Source organism: Drosophila sechellia, chromosome 2L (genome assembly GCF_004382195.2).
Source record: "Drosophila sechellia strain sech25 chromosome 2L, ASM438219v1, whole genome shotgun sequence".
Lineage (NCBI taxonomy): Eukaryota > Metazoa > Arthropoda > Insecta > Diptera > Drosophilidae > Drosophila > Drosophila sechellia.
Genome location: NC_045949.1, coordinates 21,878,016 through 21,897,269, shown reverse-complemented (window position 1 = coordinate 21,897,269; position 19,254 = coordinate 21,878,016). Strand labels below are relative to the sequence as shown.

Here is a 19,254-nt window from a genome sequence, read left to right as displayed (position 1 = left end):
AAAACAATAGAGAAAGCTAGGACTATTTCCCAGACTTTCAGAACCCGTTACTCAGCTTGTCGGAATGCGAACGAGAAATTTTATCATTTTAGTGGCACATCGATAGATATTGAATAATAAAATGAGAAATTACAAATTACATTTACAAATCTACAAATTACAATTACAATTTGTTTAAAGGTGCCGGTATGCCAGTTTTGGGGGGTTTGAAGGCGTTAGGCGTGGATTTTGTGTTTTTAGTATACCGAGTTTAAGTATATATATATAAAGTATAGTGTTTAAGTATACCGTCGTGGGAATTTTGGGCAGATTGAGGGCGTTAGAGTGGCAAAAAGTTTTTTGGCAAATCGATAGAAATTTACAGGACTAATAAAATTATAAAAAATATAAAAAAAAATGTTGAAAATGTGGCAGTTTTGGGACAAAAACTTTTTTGCCAATCGATAGAAATTTACAAGATTAATAAAAATATGAAAAAATATCAAAACATTTTTCCAAAGTGTGGACGTGGCAGTTTTGGGCGGTTTCTGACCGTTAGACTTGGCGTGACAACATGGGTCAACAAGTTGGCGCTGTCTCTATGTCGAATATGTGTGCTTAATCTTAACCTACTAGCTTTTATAGTTCCTGAGATCTCGACGTTCGTTCATACGGACGGATAGACAAACGGACTGACCCGGGTCTTGCCATATAAACAATTTCCTAGTAATTTCTAGTGCCAACTCGAGAGCCACGTATAATTTTCCGTGTGAAAAACATGGTGATCTCAAATATAATCCACAAACAGACATTGGGATTGTTGATAGTCATTGCAAATGCCAATCTAACTGTTGCACAGCCGGAGTGGTTTCAAATTATGAAGCAAGATAATTGAAGATCCAACCTTTAATTGTAAATTATGCGGTGGCATGCCTGGCAAATCCAGTGAGTTCAAAAACTCTGTGGGAAAATTGAGTGCTTCGCTGTCGTCGCAAACTGTATCAACAGATTTATATGATACCAAGTTTCCTTTCAACAACATTTGTATTTTCAGATTTAAATTGTCAACGTCTACATTTTTTGCCGCTAAAATCGCCCTTTCTGCAAGTAACTCATGATTTATGTACTGTGTATGTACATCGGGAAATATTTGTTCAATGAGAGTATCTTGCGAATCAGCGATTGTCTAGAAATTAGTCGGTAACTTTACGTACCCAGTTTCATCTATAGGAACTTTTACATCACCGATATCAAAGAGTTCTTTTGAAAATGTGTCAGCGGATGAACCTTGAAGCATTTGAACGCGCATATTTATTCTTAGCTGTAATTTTTCAACATTACGCCACAATGGAGATGATTTTAAGCAAGCGTTGAACTCATCATTGTATGTTGAACGTGGAATGACTGAAAGTTTGTCTGAAGCTTGTCTGTAATCACCTAAAAGGACCAACAAAGTTCCGCAAAATAGTTTATCACTGTTTTAAAAATCTTTCAATGTCCTGTTCAACGCCTCAAGTGAACACCGTTAGCTTAAATACTGAATTAGCTGTTCTACCTCCATCCAATAAAGTTGCTGTAATGCCCGATGATGCAACGGCCAATGCGACGCCATTATTTGATCGTATTTCAGCAAGAATTAGCGAAATAACGAATGTGTTGCATAGTTCATTTTCATTTCGATTCATTTCAGTATTCATTAAATCAGATGCAGATCGATTTGGCGAATTCATACCGAAATTAGTAAGTGATAAGTTGCCAATGACAATGCAAAGATCCTCAATTGCAATCAATGCATCATTGTACATTTTGTCGCTGAATGTTATGGTTACATCGTGGCACCGTATACGATGTTGATGCAATGTTTCATCAGTCATTGAATCTTTGTGATTTTTCCATAATATCTGTACTCGGGGTGGGAAACATGTAGTCAACACTATAGCGATTAGTAGACGAATTTGTATTGCTGTAGAGTTCAAAGCAGTTTCAGCAAGCATGCATTCCCACTGGTTGTCGTATTTTAGCAAGCCATGCATGGCAAGACATGCATCTTTATACGTTGGATATTGTTGCTCATTCACTTTACGTATATATGTGGGATATTAACCAGATCAGGGAACTAAAATGAACGATGAAACAGAGAGCAAGAGAGTAACGCGGAGTGGCAACGCTTATTAACGAAAAAACCAAAAGAGGGACTTCGAGTAGAATAGTGAACGAGAGCAGTCGCAAGTTTTTTAATCGCGCTATATACTTATGCAACTAGAGATAAACAATTGTCATCAAACAATTAAATAATAATAAGCAAGAACTATTGTCATTAAACAATATAAAGTGTACTATAAACAATTGTCATTAAACAATAACGTAACACAGTATGAAGTAAACTTACTACAATTTTGGGGGCTCAACCGGGATGGCCCAAGTTGTGTATGCATAAGTGCGAATTTAATGAGTGCGAGCGAGGCAGAACGTGATGCCGCATCGATTAAAAGAAAAACGACAACGACGCAAAAAAGAGTCGCGGTGAGGCTGAAGCAATTAGAAGTCAATCGACGACGACGAGCAAAAGGTGTTTGTGACGCAGTGTTCATTGGAAGACTTCAGAAGACGGAGGTTGAAAGGTGTTGGAGATTCCGTATCTAGTGCTCGAAGAAAAACGGCGGCATCCAAATGGTGTTGAAGACGCTGTGTTTATTCAAAAGCACAACGGCGGTGACCAAAAATTGAAGGCCACGCCGTAGAAATTGCAAGCAGATAATTTAAGAAGAACGGCAAAACGACGGTTACGGTATAGCAGAAGAAGAAGAAGAACGGTGAAGCAATCAGAAAAACGACAGTCGCTTCAGTGGCAGAAGAAGAAGAATAACGGCGCAACGAAATACACCGTTGCGTATTTCTTGCGCTGCGCGTTGATGGCCTACGAAATAAGCTGTCTGAGTTAAATTTGCAGACAAGTGGTACTAAAAGCATGCTGCAGCAGCGGCTCCTTGCTCACTACAGATTAAACAATGAAGAACAAAACATTTCGGACGATGAGTCAGTAGCAACTGCACCAATGATTACAAATGAAAATAATAGGTCATGGTTTACTCTAAAAGACGTCGAAGGTAGTATTTCTGAATTCTCAGGTACTATAGGTAGTGTTGATGTAGATCAGTGGATAAATGAGGTAGAAGAATGTGTAAGTACAGTTCAGTGGAACCAATTACAAATGTTTGTCTAAGCGAATCAGCTTTTACGAGGTGCTGCTAGATCGTTTGTCAAAAAGAAAAAGCTTTAAGTCTTGCGACTGCTCTCGTTCACCATTCTACTCGAAGTCCCTCTTTTGGGTTTTTCGTTAATAAGCGTTGCCACTGCGCGTTACTCTCTTGCTCTCTGTATCATCGTTCATTTAAGTTCCCTGATCTGGTTAATTTCCCACAATCGGCCCTACTGATACATCATTCGACCCGAATGAATTTCCCCACGGCTTCATATATTCTGCGACTGTCGATGTCTTAAAAGGTCCATCGCCGTCTCCAAGTTTTTCTACGTCATACCTTCCGTGCTTGTTTATCTTAACAACTTTGTAAGGACCTAGAAATTTTTCTTTCAACTTTAACCCAGTTCCGTACTGAGTACGCTTAATAGCTACTAAATCATCTATTTTATAAATTTTTTCACCTTTAAATCGAAAACCTTTTTATTTTCTGTCTGCACCTGTTTTATGTTTTCGGAAGCTCTTGCGCGAACCAGCTCTCTCTCCTCATCCAAATCCTTCACTAAGAATTCCTTTATCAACAAATTATGCTCTAGATCATTCGGAAGACGCATTTCAGTGCTAGTCAAGATTTTAAAAGGAGACACTAAAGTGCTTCTAGGCGGTGTACTATTGATTATTTGCTGCACTTTACTGACATGCTTATGACTCCTCCCATGACTCCCATGACTTAACTTCGACAGCATCAACACTATTGTCTTATAAATTCTCTCAACCTGACCATTTCCACGTGGTACACCTGTTGTAATCACTAGATGCTGAATTTTCTGCTCCTCACAATACAACTTAAATGTCTGTGCAGTGAACGCAGTTCCCCTATCAGAGATAATCCGTAAAAGATTTCCAAAATTAGTAGCCTGACTCTCTAGACAACTTACAACTTCCTCTGCTGCTGTGCTACGGGTGGGAGACAACCATACAAATTTAGAAATACCGTCAACTACAGCTAAAATGTGGTTGTAGCGCTTGCTCGTCATCTCCATTGGCCCAACATGGTCAATGTGATACGTCATCAACGGTCTATCTCCCTTTTCAATCGGGGTCAAGAAACCTTCTTTCTTCCCAGCTTTCGAATTAAATACAATACACTCCACACAACTGTCCACAACACGAACAACCTTTTCCTTAAGTTTTGGTATGAAGTAAGATTTCTCAACTAAATCTTGCGTTTTCTTCGCAGCAAAATGTCCTTGCTTATGAGCAATTGTGATTATTTAATTTTCCATCTGCGACGGTACAACAATAAGTATTTGGTTTTCTATATAAAAATCTTCATACCCTTTATTTTCTACAAGGCTTCTCACTACTTTCGTCCATTCATCGAGTAATTGTGCTTGTTTCAAGCGATGTACAACAGTATCGCTCAGCATAAAACATGATACTCTACTCAACGCATCAACATGTCTCATTCTCGTCCCTGAGCGATGTTCTATTTGATAATCAAAGTCTTGAAGGTATAATGCCCACCTAGCTACCCTCAAAGGAACGTCCTTCTTCTTTATCGTCATAGTGAACGTGTTGCAGTCAGTCACAATCTTAAATTTCAAACCTAACACATACACACGCCACTTCAATAATGCACCGATAACTGCAAGAACCTCAAGCTCATAAGAATGATACTTTTCTTCGCATTGGTTAGTCTTACGACTCATGCATTGAACCGAATGAAACAAACAATCTTCTGGGTCTTTTTGTAATAATACACCACCGAAACCATATTTTGAAGCGTCTGTATGGATTTTTGTTCCTAATTTAGGATAGTACAATTTCAATACGGGATTCAAAGTAGTGCTACTTTCAACTGTTCAAACGCTACCTTCTGCAGCACATCAAATGTAAACTTAGTATTTTGCCTTAACAGGTCCGACAAAGGCTTAGCAGTCACTGCAAAGTCTTTGACAAATCTACGAAAATACGACGTCAATCCTAAGAATCTTTGAACACCTTTTTTATCATTTGGCAACGGAAAATTAACGATAGCACTTGTCTTCTCTCCAGAAGGCTTAATAGTACCACACTCGACTATATACCCCAAAAAGTCAACTTTCTTTTGCAACACCTGATATTTCGAACAATTTATTTTTAATCCATTTTCACTGGCAACACCTAACACCTTCTCCAGTTTTACCAATCCTTCACACACATTTTTACTGGGCACAATCCAATCGTCCATGTATAATTACATCTCCACTGTTGATTAGTTCCCTTAAGACTGCCATTATGAATCGAGTAAAAACTGCAGGTGAGTTTGTAATACCAAAGGGCACATACAGAAATTCGTACTGTCCCTTTTGTGTTACAAAGGAGGTATATTTCTGGGATTCCAACTCAACGGGCACATGAAAGAACCCGTTAGTTAAATCAAAAGTCGTATACACCAAAGCACTCTGAGCTCTTCGATAACAATGTCAACCTGCGGCATTAGAAAGTGATCACGAATTATCTTTTCATTTAATTTCCGATAGTCACAACACAATCGTTTTTTCCCATTCTTTTTCGAAACAAGCACCACTGGTGATGCGTGTTCCGACACACTCGGCTTTATAATCTTGTCTCGCAACCATTCCTGAACTTGATCATCCACAATCTTTTGTTCACACTCTGCCAAACGTCTTGGTTGTTGGAATACTGGTAAATCATCGGTTAACAGTATTTTAATCTTCACTGGTGTCGAACAATAATCTTATAATCTCCAATTAGACTTAAAGCTTTTTCTTTTTGACAAACGATCTAGCAGCACCTCGTAAAAGCTGCTTCGCATAGACAAACATTTGTAATTGGTTCCATTGAACTGTACTTCCACATTCTTCTACCTCATTTATCCACTGATCTACATCAACACTACCTATAGTACCTGAGAATTCAGAAATACTACCTTCGACGTCTTTTGCCCCCAACTCCGCCCCAATTTTTTATTTTTATTTTTTTTTTAATATTATATTTTTAAAGTTAATTTTTAATTTCAATATTGTATACAAATTCATAATCGTCTTCGTCTTTACAATCAATAGAGTCTGAAGAATCGGTGTCAGGTTCAAATTCGCAAGCTAACATTTGAAATTCAAATTTTGAATGACTTCTGATGGAAGAGATAGTCGCTTATGTTTTCGAACGCGCCTCTTTATATTTATTGATGATATTATGGGATATTATTTATATTTGCCTTGGCTGGGTTCAAAAAAAGAATTTTAAGTATGTCTGCAAGATCCAGCAGGCAGCGCTTTCGTGCAGCTAGCATTGCAGCTTGACCCAAAAGACGTTCGTTGTGGTTCTGCACCCATACGAGTTCATCTACTTGCTGTCTTCGGCCACTCAAACTTTTAAAATAATTTGACGTTTTCGGGCATCCAGCTCATTTTCTTTCAATTTTATTTTTCTCTTTTATCTCAGGACTAGGTGTTCTTCTAACCACTTTGAAAAAACTTTCGAAAATTCATATATTTTTCGATTGCATTTTCTCCAATTTCGCAAAATATTGACTGAAAACATTCGTTATTATTACTATTCGTTAATCGTTCATTAAAGTCTAGCTTGCTATCAGAAAAATGCCCACTAATAAAAGTGCAAAAAGAATTTTCCTTTTGACGAACACCCTTTTGCTTGCGCCACACTTCCAGCAGGGCAGCATTGGCAATCGAGATATTGCTCCCTAAAAAATGAAAATTCTCAAAAACCCGCAAAAAACGCACAAAGAGACTACGTGATATGAGTTAGGAATTGAACACACTACAACATGAATATAAGCACTTACTGAACAAATTTGAACAAATTGTTGTAGCTCTATTCAAAGTTGAAATTAGTTTCAAACAACTACATGTTGACACCACTTGCTAAATGTACAAATTGTTGGAAATACCCGCACACAATAAACAATATATTAATAGCAAAACATAATAAAAACCTAAGGATTGATTATCCATTTCAAATTATACTCTTCTTCGTCTTCTTTTTAAATTTTAACACTTTGAAAGTTAAGCTAAATTCTGCGCGCAATGCAGCCACGTGGTATATGCTCGCAACAGCCGACTTTAACAGCTGTTATTATAACAGTACACTGTTAAAATTACTTTTGCCGTCTATAACATAGTAGTTTGACGTATTTCCAATGTATTAATACTAAAATACTTCAAATTTGTATACTTGTGAAAAACACATGTTTGTAAAAAAAACAGGCCAAATGCCCCATAGTGCATTGGTGCAGTTGCTACTGACTCATCGTCCGAAATGTTTTGTTCTCCATTGTTTAGCATCATGCTTTTAGTACCACTTGTCTGCAAATTTAGCTCAGACAGCTTATTTCGTAGGTCATCAACGCGCAGCGCAAGAATTTCAATCTGATCCATTCTAAATAATGTAAAATTTATCAGTACAAAATCCTCATTACGAAATAAAATCAACTGTATATTCTTTGCGTCAAGCTGCAAAAGTACTACAAAACATACCCTCTCTTTAAAGTTTTCAACACTACTTACGTGTGCCACATACTATCACTGTATGCGTAGAAAAGAGCTGTTTGTTGTAGCGCTCTCCGCTCTTTCTCTGTCGAACAAAAACTCGAGAGAGCCTGGAGCCACCTCTAGAGCCACGGTCAAAAAATCGTGTGCCAAAAATTTGTATGGCGTTACGCATCTTGTTATTCTAGTGTATTTGCCGTAACTGTCGTTTTGCCGTTCTTTTTCAATTGTCTGCTTGCAATTTCTACGGCGTGACCTTCAACTTTTGGTCACCGCCGTTGTGCTTTTGAATAAACACAGCGTCTTCAACACCTTTTGAATGCCGCCGTTTTTCTTCGAGCACTAGATACGGAATCTCCAACACCTTTCAACCTCCGTCTTCTGAAGTCTTCCAATGAACACTGCGTCACAAACACCTTTTGCTCGTCGTCGTCGATTGACTTCTAATTGCTTCAGCCTCACCGCGACTCTTTTTTGCGTCGTTGTCGTTTTTCTTTTAATCGATGCGGCATCACGTTCTGTCTCGCTCGCACTCATTAAATTCGCACTTATGCATACACAACTTGGGCCATCCCGGTTGAGCCCCCAAAATTGTAGTAAGTTTACTTCATACTGTGTTACGTTATTGTTTAATGACAATTGTTTATAGTACACTTTATATTGTTTAATGACAATAGTTCTTGCTTATAATTATTTAATTGTTTGATGACAATTGTTTATCTCTAGTTGCATAAGTATATAGCGCGATTGAAAAACTTGCGACTGCTCTCGTTCACCATTCTACTCGAATTCCCTCTTTTGGTTTTTTCCTTAATAATCGTTGCCACTGCGCGTTCCTCTCTTGCTCCCTGTTTCATCGTTCATTTTAGTTCCCTGATCTGGTTCATTTCCCACATATATAATATTATATATATATAAATATTATATAAATATCTTGTCCAACCTTCAACATGCTAACAGAGTGGGGAATTTCGGATAAAATCGTTGCTGCATGTTTTGATACAACTGCATCCAATTCCGGAAGATTTAACGGTTCGGCAGTTTTGTTAGATCAGTTATTGGAACGCAGTTTGCTTTATCTTCCATGCAGGCATCATATATGTGAATTATATTTACGAGCTGCTTTTGAATCAAGTGCTGGATCTTTAAGCGTTATTGTCCCTCTATTTGAACGATTTCAAATAGCATGGGCCAAAATTGACCAAAAACTCTTTAAATTTTGTATACTAAATGATTATGTCGCCACACGTATAAACAAAGAGAAGAATCAGATCATTGATTTCTCTCGATGTCAATTGAAAAAAGATCATGCACGTAATAACACTACCGCGAACTATGGCCCTATGCATCATGCTCTCTGGATGTCTAAGGCAATTTATACACTGAAGCTATACCTTTTTCGTGAAGTCTTCCCTTTAACTAAACACGAAGAAAAGTATTTGCGTGGTGTGTCTGTTTTTATCGTGAAATTTTATGTACAATTGTGGTTTGGATCCCCGTTGGCCTTTGAAACTCCTAATAGAGACTTTCTATTTATTCGGGCTATGTACAACTACAGAGAAGTGGACAAGAGGATTTCAATGGCAGTGCTCAAAAAGACATGTAATCATTTATGGGAACTGACAGACGAAAATATCACATAGGCCCTATTCGATGATAACGTTACTGTCGCAGAAAAACGAGAAATGGCACAAATGATACAGATAAGAATGAACATTTCGTTAAGAGCATTAACTTAAAAATACGCGATTTGTCAACATTTGTAAAAAAAAAATTATCTGATTTCATTACATCAAATAGTATTAAGTTTTTCGACCGGTTAAATGTATCGAAATCTTTTTTAGAAATAGATCCATCAAAGACACTAGAATAACAATAATATATAAAGTATAATAAAAACACTAGAATAAAATTAACCTAAAACTTTAAAGAAGTCTAATCACATAGACAAAAATTAAACTTAATTTAGCAAAGTTTAAAATTTAATGTTTAAGTTTGTTTTTTGTTTTAAGTTTGTCGCAAAAGATAAATGAAATGGTATTTTAAAATTATAAATTTGTTTTCCAGAGCAACTTTTAAGATACATTTTTAAGATTAATTTCATCAGCGAGGAGGGTGGCCGAAACCTGAGCACTGAACTTACCGCTTCCACAGGTGACAGAGCACTGCGACATCGGTGCCATCTCCCAATTAAAAAGCGGTTGAGAGCAAGAATTTCCATCTCCGCCGCACACTCCACAACCGTCGATTTTTTTTGTAGATCCGATTTTTAAATCGCAGCCAACACGCTAAAAAGAGATGTCAAACAGCTGACGTTAGAGCGGGATAGGCAGAAACGGAAACGTTAGACCGACATGTCAAAAACGTGTAAGCCGCTAAGCGGCGTCAATGGCTTAACTCACCAACTCTGCGGCAGTCGTTACTAAAAATGGAAATCAATGCATAGCTTGGAAAGAATATAGCCTTTTTCTGATCGCTTTCTCTTGATTTGGCATTTAAGTAAATATCTCTTTATGAACGTGCAAGTCTGAGCTCATTAAATTATAAATCAAAACAATATCGACTTCACCAACAGCTAGTCAACATTTTTCAACGTTTCACAGCGTGCAGTTTTGGCTGCCACTCTACTCAGCGTTGTCCTGATCACGCTTTATTGGCATTTAAATAGTTGAAATTTGAGGGCAGCAGCAAAACAAGCAGTACCCTACCCACTCTTCTTTTTTTCTCTCCATATGATTTACATATGTATACGCCGGAGCATAATGATACAAAGGTGCTTGTGCTACCTGCATGCACGTACACAAATACGCAAAGGCCTTCCCAACGGTTAGGCCTTGCAAGAGTCAGTAGCATCTTCGATATTACGCCAATACACCATCTTTTAGGACCACCTACAACACCGTATACTTAATTTACCACATAGCGCTACGGCGATGGGCAGCATTTGAAGGGGAAGGAGGGTTTGGCAGGCCGACTTTTGTTTTCAATAAACTGTACCCAAATAGGTCTCACCTGACATTTTCCTTGGATACACATATCCAGGCTGCCGGAACGACAACGGGTCCCATCTTGCACCCTCGACGACAATTGCACAATGACGCTCTGCTCATCGTAGTGCTCCGCCGCCTCTGCATTGCCGTCTCCAGTCTCCCGCGAAATGTCTTCGACAAGATGTGCAGGATGTCCTCTACGAATGGAAAATATTTGCATTATGATTATTCACATATTGGATGGAATAATAATCCGTTGGAATTTTCAATAAAGTTTATTTGCATTTTTGCAGTTTTGTACTCTCTATACTAGTTTCTGGCATGCCCCCCACCAATAGCAAAACGGTTGTGCTAAAATCATTCGTAATTATTTAAATACATTTAAAATGCTATATATATTATTTGAAAAAAGGTTTGCTCAGTCAATAAAATAGTCAGTTAATATAGCAATGTAAAAAGGCGGTAGAACCGAATCAACTTTGTCGATTGGAAGAGACAATACCCTAGTTTTGTTAATTCTCCCATTCATTTTAATTGCAAACTTTAGGTTTATTCATTTGAATGCAAGCAAATAGTTTAAAGTTAGTTTATCCATAACTAACATGTCTGTTTGAATCATTGGAGACTTCAGCTTAATGGGCAAAGCGTTTGAACTGACTAAAGATTTTAGAACTCCATATAAGCAACGCACACCCACCTGCATGTAAGCGCGCAGGGCTCGACGTAATCATAATGCGGAGTCCACTTGTACAGGGTGCCATCGTATGGAACATCGTTGTAGGCGGAGCATTGGCTGGAGCGGAAGTCCTGCTGCTCCGGACACGGCTGCATGTTGCAAATGCGGTAGCGGGTGCTCTCCCCGCGACAAATGCCAGGACTGCCGCACCTACGCATTTGATGCATGATGCCTCCGTCGCAGGTGCGCGAACAGGTTGACCAATCTGACCAGGACGACCACTGGGCAGGTCCACCGCCCGCGCCACCTCCTCCTCCTGCACTTTGGCCCTTCGATCGCTTTTGTTGCTGAAAATGAGCAGTTGCATTTGTGGTCTTACTATCCTGGTAGTGTTATCAGAAAAGGCAAAACTACTTACTTCCAGTTCATTTTCTAAATCGGCTGCTGTGTTCCACGTGTCGTCAAAAGCTTGACTTGCATTAAGCTTTTTTGCCCAGGCGTCCTGTATATCCAATAGGCATAGGGTGGTCTGAAATTGAGAAAATGGGGTAAGTAGGAGATTAGTAATTAGCACACAGTAAAGGGTATATTTTAATGCAACTTGAATTACTCTAGGTCTCGAACGGATGATGAACCACACCATCATTAAATATTAATTTTAGAAAATTGAACTATCCATATATTATCAAAGAAATGGTGAGTATCAGATAGTCGAGACGCTTGATTCCGTTTTGTTATATTACACACCATGCCAGGTAGTTTTCAAACCAGGATAGACTGCCTTTTCTATTTCCAACAGCAGTCAGAGGTACTATATTACGGAGAGGAACGTGGGAGTCAAGCAAATTTTGCATAATACTTGGTCATGGTTAGCAAGGTCGGGGTTGAACAGGGACAATCCAACAGACGGTTATAATGTCAAAGATGACGGGGGCCTTGTTCGGGCGTAAGCCATTCCGTCGGTTGATTATATTGTAGTTAAGTAAGAAAGTCGTTAGTACGTGTGTATATAGCGTCACGCCAGTTATTTATTCAAAGCGACAGAGACCGGCGGCGCAAAACGTCAATGATCTAAACCTTTCGTGTGCGAAGTTGCAAAGGCTGGCGCCACAAACATAAGGATGATTCAAGGTACGTCCGTTCAGGGTTGTTTGGCTTATACAATGGCTAGGGGGGCGATGTCGAGCCGGTGTCGCTATAGCCACAGCAGTCACAGTGCCTCCAAAACGATGACTTGACAAGGGATAGATGGATGAACTGAGTTCTGGGATTTTGGGTTTCAAAATTGATGGTTCTGCTATGGCATTGTGCCCCTGCGATCTGTTTTTTGACTTTGAGCCCTGTCCAACCTGTCCGATTGTCTCGGCTTGTCTATCCATTTGACTGACGTTACTCTGCCATTCATTTGAGACTGCAAAACTTAACGCATATGGCAAAGTTCAATTGTCATAGCCCACATCCCTTAAAAAATAAAAAACATTAAGCTTAGGTAAAAAGCGAAACTTACGCATTGCGTCTGTCTGTCTTTTTGAATGTATTTTTTTCTAATACCGTTTAACGACTTTAAGTGGCCAAGGACTAAGCCTTTGTTAACTGTTTCCGGCCTTATATGGAGACTGTCTCGACGAAAGAATTCATAAGGCTTCGCTTTGACCTCGAACTTTAAGCTGGCCGTTGCAGACGTTTGGGTTGACTTGAAATGGAGTATAAGCGTTATGCTAAAAATCTACCCTTGCGGTAATGCGATTACCGGATTCTATAGTAAACTGACGCCCACACATGCCACACTATCACACTATCCGCTATTCAGCTAGTGGATAGTGCGAACGAGAAAATTCAACATTGTTCTGGAATATTGATTGAAATTGAGAAAAAATAAAAACAACAAGAATATTAAAAATTATTCACAAATGTGGGCGTGACAGGTTTGGTCGGCTTGTGGACGTTAGAAAGTGCGTTGCACAAGGTTTTTGATATACCGATAGAAATTTACAAGAAAAATAATAAAATGAACAAAAGAAAATTCTATAGTCGAGTTCCCCGACTATGGCTAATGGAAATGCGAACATGAAATTTTATAATTTTTCTAGGATATCAATATATATGGGGAATAAAATAAGAAGAAATTTAAAGATTGCTTAAAAGTGTGGGAGTGACCGTTTTGTTTGGAAAAGCCAAAAATGTGGGGGTTTGTGGGCGTTAGAGTGAACGTGGCAAAAAGTTTTTGACAAATCGATAGAAATTTACAAGACTAGTAACTTTAGTCGAGTTCCCCGACTATCAGATACCCGTTACCAAGATGAAAATGTGAACGAGAAATTTTATTTTTTACTTATTGGATTATCGGTAGAAATTGGGAACAAAATAAAAGTTTAAAAGTGTAATAGTGACAGGCTTGAGCAGTTTGTGGGTGTTAGAGTGGGCGGGGCAAAAGTTTGTTGGCATACCGATAGAAATTTACAAGACTAATACAAAAATAAAAAATATCCACAGATTTCCAAAAGTGAGGGCGTGGCAGTTCTGGGCGGCTTGTGGGCGTAAGAGTGGCAACATGGGTCAACAAACTTGCCCTGCGTTTATTTCTTTGGAATCTGTATGCTTATTCTCAACTTTCTTGCTTTTATAGTTCCGTTTACCGGTTACATACTTTTTAATGAATATGATATACCCTTTTATTCTACGAATAACCGTTATAAAAACTAAAACATGTTAAAAACAGATGCAAAGTCAAAATAAAAATGGGGATAATTATCAATGTAGATAAACAAAAATGTGAATTTTGATATGTGCAAAAAACTTTGACAATAAATATCTTCGATGAATTTATGGACAGTAAAACAGTTTAAAGGCTTTGTTTTGTAGGACTAACTATTATTTGGGTCCTTTGCATGTCAAAAAGTCATTTACAAGAAAACGGTATTAAATTGCAATTGAACTACACGCAGGTCAAACCGACTCATAAATCATTAAATATGGGTATGTTAAAGAGCTTACTAAAAATCACCCTATATAGGGTGAAGGTAAATTTAAAAAAAAAATCAGTGCGAAAATGAAACTTCGGAGCAGAACTTACATACATATGTATGTCGGAGCACAATTATTATTATTCATTTCGCGCAGCGAGTTTCGAACGCACCGAAGATCTACACACAATTAATTTGTGTCACTCACTTCTTCTCCGTGCTATCCTTCGAACCACACTCGGCGACAGCGACCACACGCTGCCGCCGCGCGCTGTAACGGGAGATGCCAAAGCTGCAAAAATACAGCCGACCAATAGCAACGCAGTATGCAACAATGATTTCCCCGAAATGATGAAATTACTGTACTTCTGGAATATTCTAACACGCAATACAATATGATGACATACCAATGATTTCCCCGAACTGATAGAATTATTATTCCTGTGAAATATTCTAGCACATCCACCAGCTTACAAAAGTATGCGCCGACACGGCCATCCTGACCTTTACACGTCCTCGTGAAATATTACCAAAATGATTCCTTCTCTATAATTTTATTGTAAAACTATTTTTACATCATTAAAAAAAATATTAGCCAATTGACTTATCAAATTTCCAAATTTAAATTTCCAATAAAAATGTCTTTTCTTTAACATAATTCATTTTCTTCTTATTCATATGTAATGCGCAACACGCCATGATCAAGACATTTGCCTTGCACTTGTGCTTACATTATACTTAAAAATTGCATTATTAGCCCTTCAGGCATCCATACTGTCTCTTTCAACAGCTTCAACAATTTCGCTACTGTCTCTTTCAACAGCTTCAACAATTTCGCTACTGTCTCTTTCAACAGCTTCAACAATTTCGCTACTGTCTCTTTCAACAGCTTCAACAATTTCGCTACTGTCTCTTTCAACAGCTTCAACAATTTCGCTACTGTCTCTTTCAACAGCTTCAACAATTTCACTACTGTCTCTTTCAACAGCTTCAACAATTTCGCTACTGTCTCTTTCAACAGCTTCAACAATTTCGCTACTGTCTCTTTCAACAGCTTCAACAATTTTCAAATTCTGCTTGTACTTGCCAATTTGGCATTTTCCTTATGTCATCGTGAGCATATTTATATTTTCTATTGTTTGTCAGTGACCTGAGCATATACCTGTCTCCGTCTAACAATTCAGTTATTTGATAAGGCCCTCTGAACTTCGGGCTTAATTTTGTTTGATGCCTCTCCTCATTCTTTAACAATACAAAATCTCCGACTTCACATCTATCAACTTTAGCTTTGTTTTTATCAAATTGCGCCTTGTTATATGCTGCTGCAGCTGAAATACTCTGAACTGCACGTGCTCTTACTTCTTCTAGATCAACCTCATCTACCTCATCGCAAGGTGGAACCAACCCCAACGGCCGAGCAACTTTGCCAATAAACAATTCTAAAGGGCTTGCCTTTGTCACTCGACTAACAGTACAGTTTAATGCTAACTGAACCTCACCTAATGCGTCTTGCCAAGAGCGACTGCTAGTCTCGACTGCGGTTAGTAAGTTTTTTAAGGTGCTCATAATGCGTTCTACTTGACCATTTGCTCTACTTGCACCAGTCGCAATCAAGTGCAAATTTATTTTCTGTTGCTCACAGAAATCACTAAATCTACTGCTGGCAAAACACCTACCCTGATCTGCAATAATGCGATTTGGTACTCCAAACAGAGATATAGCCGACGTCACTGCACTTACGCAATTCTCTGCGTCAATTTTATGCGTGTGAGTTAAATAAACAAATTTAGTAAAGGCATCCACTTGAACGATGATATACTCTTTCTGATCAGACTTGCCGCTTAACTTTCCAGTTATGTCGATGTGAACAGTGTGCCAAGGGATATTTACTTTTGGTATTGGATGAAGGCTAGCTTGAATTTTGCCCGAGGAGGTCTTTGACATTTTACACGTAATGCAGTTTTCAACGAATTTTCGAATATATTTAGACATGTTATCGAACCAGTAATAGTCATAGGCCTTGTCTAACGTCTTCTCCCATCCCAAGTGCATGATTGACTCATGAATTTGGTTTATAACAGACCATCTAAATACCTTGGGAACAATTGATAACATCCGAGTTCTACCATTTCGCTGAATTTTTCGATATAATATTCCTCCTCTTAACTCATAAGTTTTTGCAACGTCCTCAGCCAGGGAATTGTCTTTCAATTTATTTACAATATTTACTATTTCGATATCTTGACGCTGTTCAGCCAAAAGCCAATTACTTGATATTTCAGCCAAATTAATTCGTTTTTCAAGAACTTTGGGAGTTGTAATACTCAAATCAGCTGAAGGCACATTTCTTGAAAAGAAGTCAACATGCGCCATTCGTTTGCCTTCCCTATATTGTAAATCAAATGTAAATGATTGTAAATAAGACCACCATTACATCGTCCATATAAACGACTACAAATTTATTTGCAAGGTCTCCGAGAGCTTGCATCACTGTACGCTGGAAAACAGATGGAGCATTTCTGAGCCCAAACGGCATTGCCAAGAATTCATATTGTCCATCTGGGGTGACAAAAGCTGTACACTCTACTGAATCTGGGTGTAATGGAATTTGATAGTATCCACTTGCCATGTCCAGACATGAAAAATATTTCGCTATTTGGTCTGATATAAGGGGCAAGGGGTATCTGTCTGATACCGTATTAGAATTTAATTCTCTATAATCAACACACAAACGATGAGAGCCGTCCTTTTTGTTGACTAACATTATGGGACTTGCAAAAGGTGAACAGCTTGGTTTTATAATGTTACACTCTAATAATTCATTAATTTTGTCTCGCACTAATTCCCTTTCATTTGGGCTAAGTCTATATGGTCGTCTTTGAACAGTTCTTTTTGGGTCAACTAATTTAATTTTCATTTCCCCCGAGCTAACTCTGGTCAATGGAATTCCGGTAATAAAAGATTTTGAGTATTTTTCCACTAAGCTTTTTAGTTTATCTCTGTCTTCACCAACAAGATCAGTATTTAACTCAGAAAATTTCTCATCATTAGAACAATAGTTTATAGTTTTTGCTCTGACAATTTCAAATTTACCAGGTGATATTATAACATTAAATTCTGGAAACAATACTTCACGACCAATAATTATGTCGTTTTTCAAATATATGTCATCCAAGACATGAAACAATATTTCAATACAATGATTGTTAATTATTACGTTACTAAGTATCTGCAATGTGCTACAAATACTACCATTGCCAATACCTTTTAACATCACTACATTGTTAATTCTTTTACCAACTAATTTGCTACTTAGCTTTTGTTTAATTAAAGAACATTCCGCTCCAGAGTCAAACGTTGTTGAAAATGTCTCGCCAAGATGATATTTGCCGTAGAGCACCACGCCGTTGCGTCTGCGCCATCAAGGTCCGCGTTGAATTTAGGTAACACCACAGTATTTTTGTTTGTTGATTCGGATGCCGTTGATTGTATTGCTTTAACAAGTTCGATCAAGTTTTTATTTTGCATTTCCATTAAAACGCGCCACGGCCCATCTATGGTGTTAGGCAGCGAGCCAGATCCCACTTCTGATGTCGGAGCACAATTATTATTATTCATTTCGCGCAGCGAGTTTCGAACGCACCGAAGATCTACACACAATTAATTTGTGTCACTCACTTCTTCTCCGTGCTATCCTTCGAACCACACTCGGCGACAGCGACCACACGCTGCCGCCGCGCGCTGTAACGGGAGATGCCAAAGCTGCAAAAATACAGCCGACCAATAGCAACGCAGTATGCAACAATGATTTCCCCGAAATGATGAAATTACTGTACTTCTGGAATATTCTAACACGCAATACAATATGATGACATACCAATGATTTCCCCGAACTGATAGAATTATTATTCCTGTGAAATATTCTAGCACATCCACCAGCTTACAAAAGTATGCGCCGACATGTACATATACCGGGGCTTGCACGCTTCACGAATGGAAAGGTCCATTCCTCATATAATGGGCTCATTCTTCATCTAACCAACTTTATGAAGTATTTTAATTTATTTTTTCCTTAGAGCGTGTATATTCTATTTATATTCCATATTATAAAATATATATATATATATATCATTAGAACTCCTACATATGTATATGTATATAAATATGTATGTATGTATCCATGTTTGAGCCCGCGCAACCTAAAAGCTCTTACCATGCGACCACTCGCCAATACCATTAATCATCTGTGCAAATGGTACAGCTCAGACTTCAACTCTCCTACTTCTTCAAGTACTCTTAGGAAACACTTACCACAAAAACTTGTCAGCTACGCCTAGACCATTAACACAACGAGAAAAAACACGCAAGCAACTGGCAAACAAATATCTCCCGGGAAAACATTCAGACAAATAGTGGAAAAGCAGAACGGACTAACGGCGCACGCAAAGGCTAAAGACCTGAAACCGAAGTCAAATTTTAATCATATAAACCACAAGAAAAAGTAAGCCACAATGAAAATATGTATAAAGCATTTAGAAGAGCAAAAATAAAAATCCGAACTACTCGTTAAAATAATTCCACTTCAAAAGACGGGATAACAACTGAAAAAGCCTGCACAAATACCATAAAATAATAGGCGGCAGAAATGGGAGTTAAATTTGCACCCATTCCTCAATACAACAATAAGGCTTTTGAAGTCACATCCAACGAAGAAACTTATTCGCAGTTTCCCTTTCATACACAAGCTTCGACAAACTGATTCAAAGATTCGGTCTTGACGGAATAAATCAGAACAATACCATCTGATTTGCCCTACGAGAAATGGGGAAACCAAATTACATGATCTCTTTCTTTTAGATGAAATTTCGCGTTCACATTTCCATCAGCTGTGTAACGGGTATCTGATAGTCGGGGAACTTGACTATAGCATTAC

The 19,254-nt window shown here is 38.2% G+C and overlaps 1 protein-coding gene across 7 annotated transcripts in view; it reads right to left on the bottom strand.

Annotated features, from left to right (window-relative positions):
* The window catches only part of LOC6619308 (protein madd-4), a 45,848-nt gene that overhangs the window by 21,135 nt on the left and 5,459 nt on the right, over window positions 1–19,254 (bottom strand). For all 7 annotated transcript variants that reach the window (XM_032716030.1, XM_032716027.1, XM_032716023.1 and 4 more), the window contains exons 3-6: window positions 11,777–11,887; window positions 11,380–11,705; window positions 10,705–10,879; window positions 9,836–9,980 (exon numbers count right to left, since the gene is read on the bottom strand). In XM_032716030.1, coding sequence (XP_032571921.1) covers window positions 9,836–9,980; window positions 10,705–10,879; window positions 11,380–11,705; window positions 11,777–11,887 — 757 coding nt within the window. The remainder of the gene's footprint in view (window positions 1–9,835; window positions 9,981–10,704; window positions 10,880–11,379; window positions 11,706–11,776; window positions 11,888–19,254) is intronic.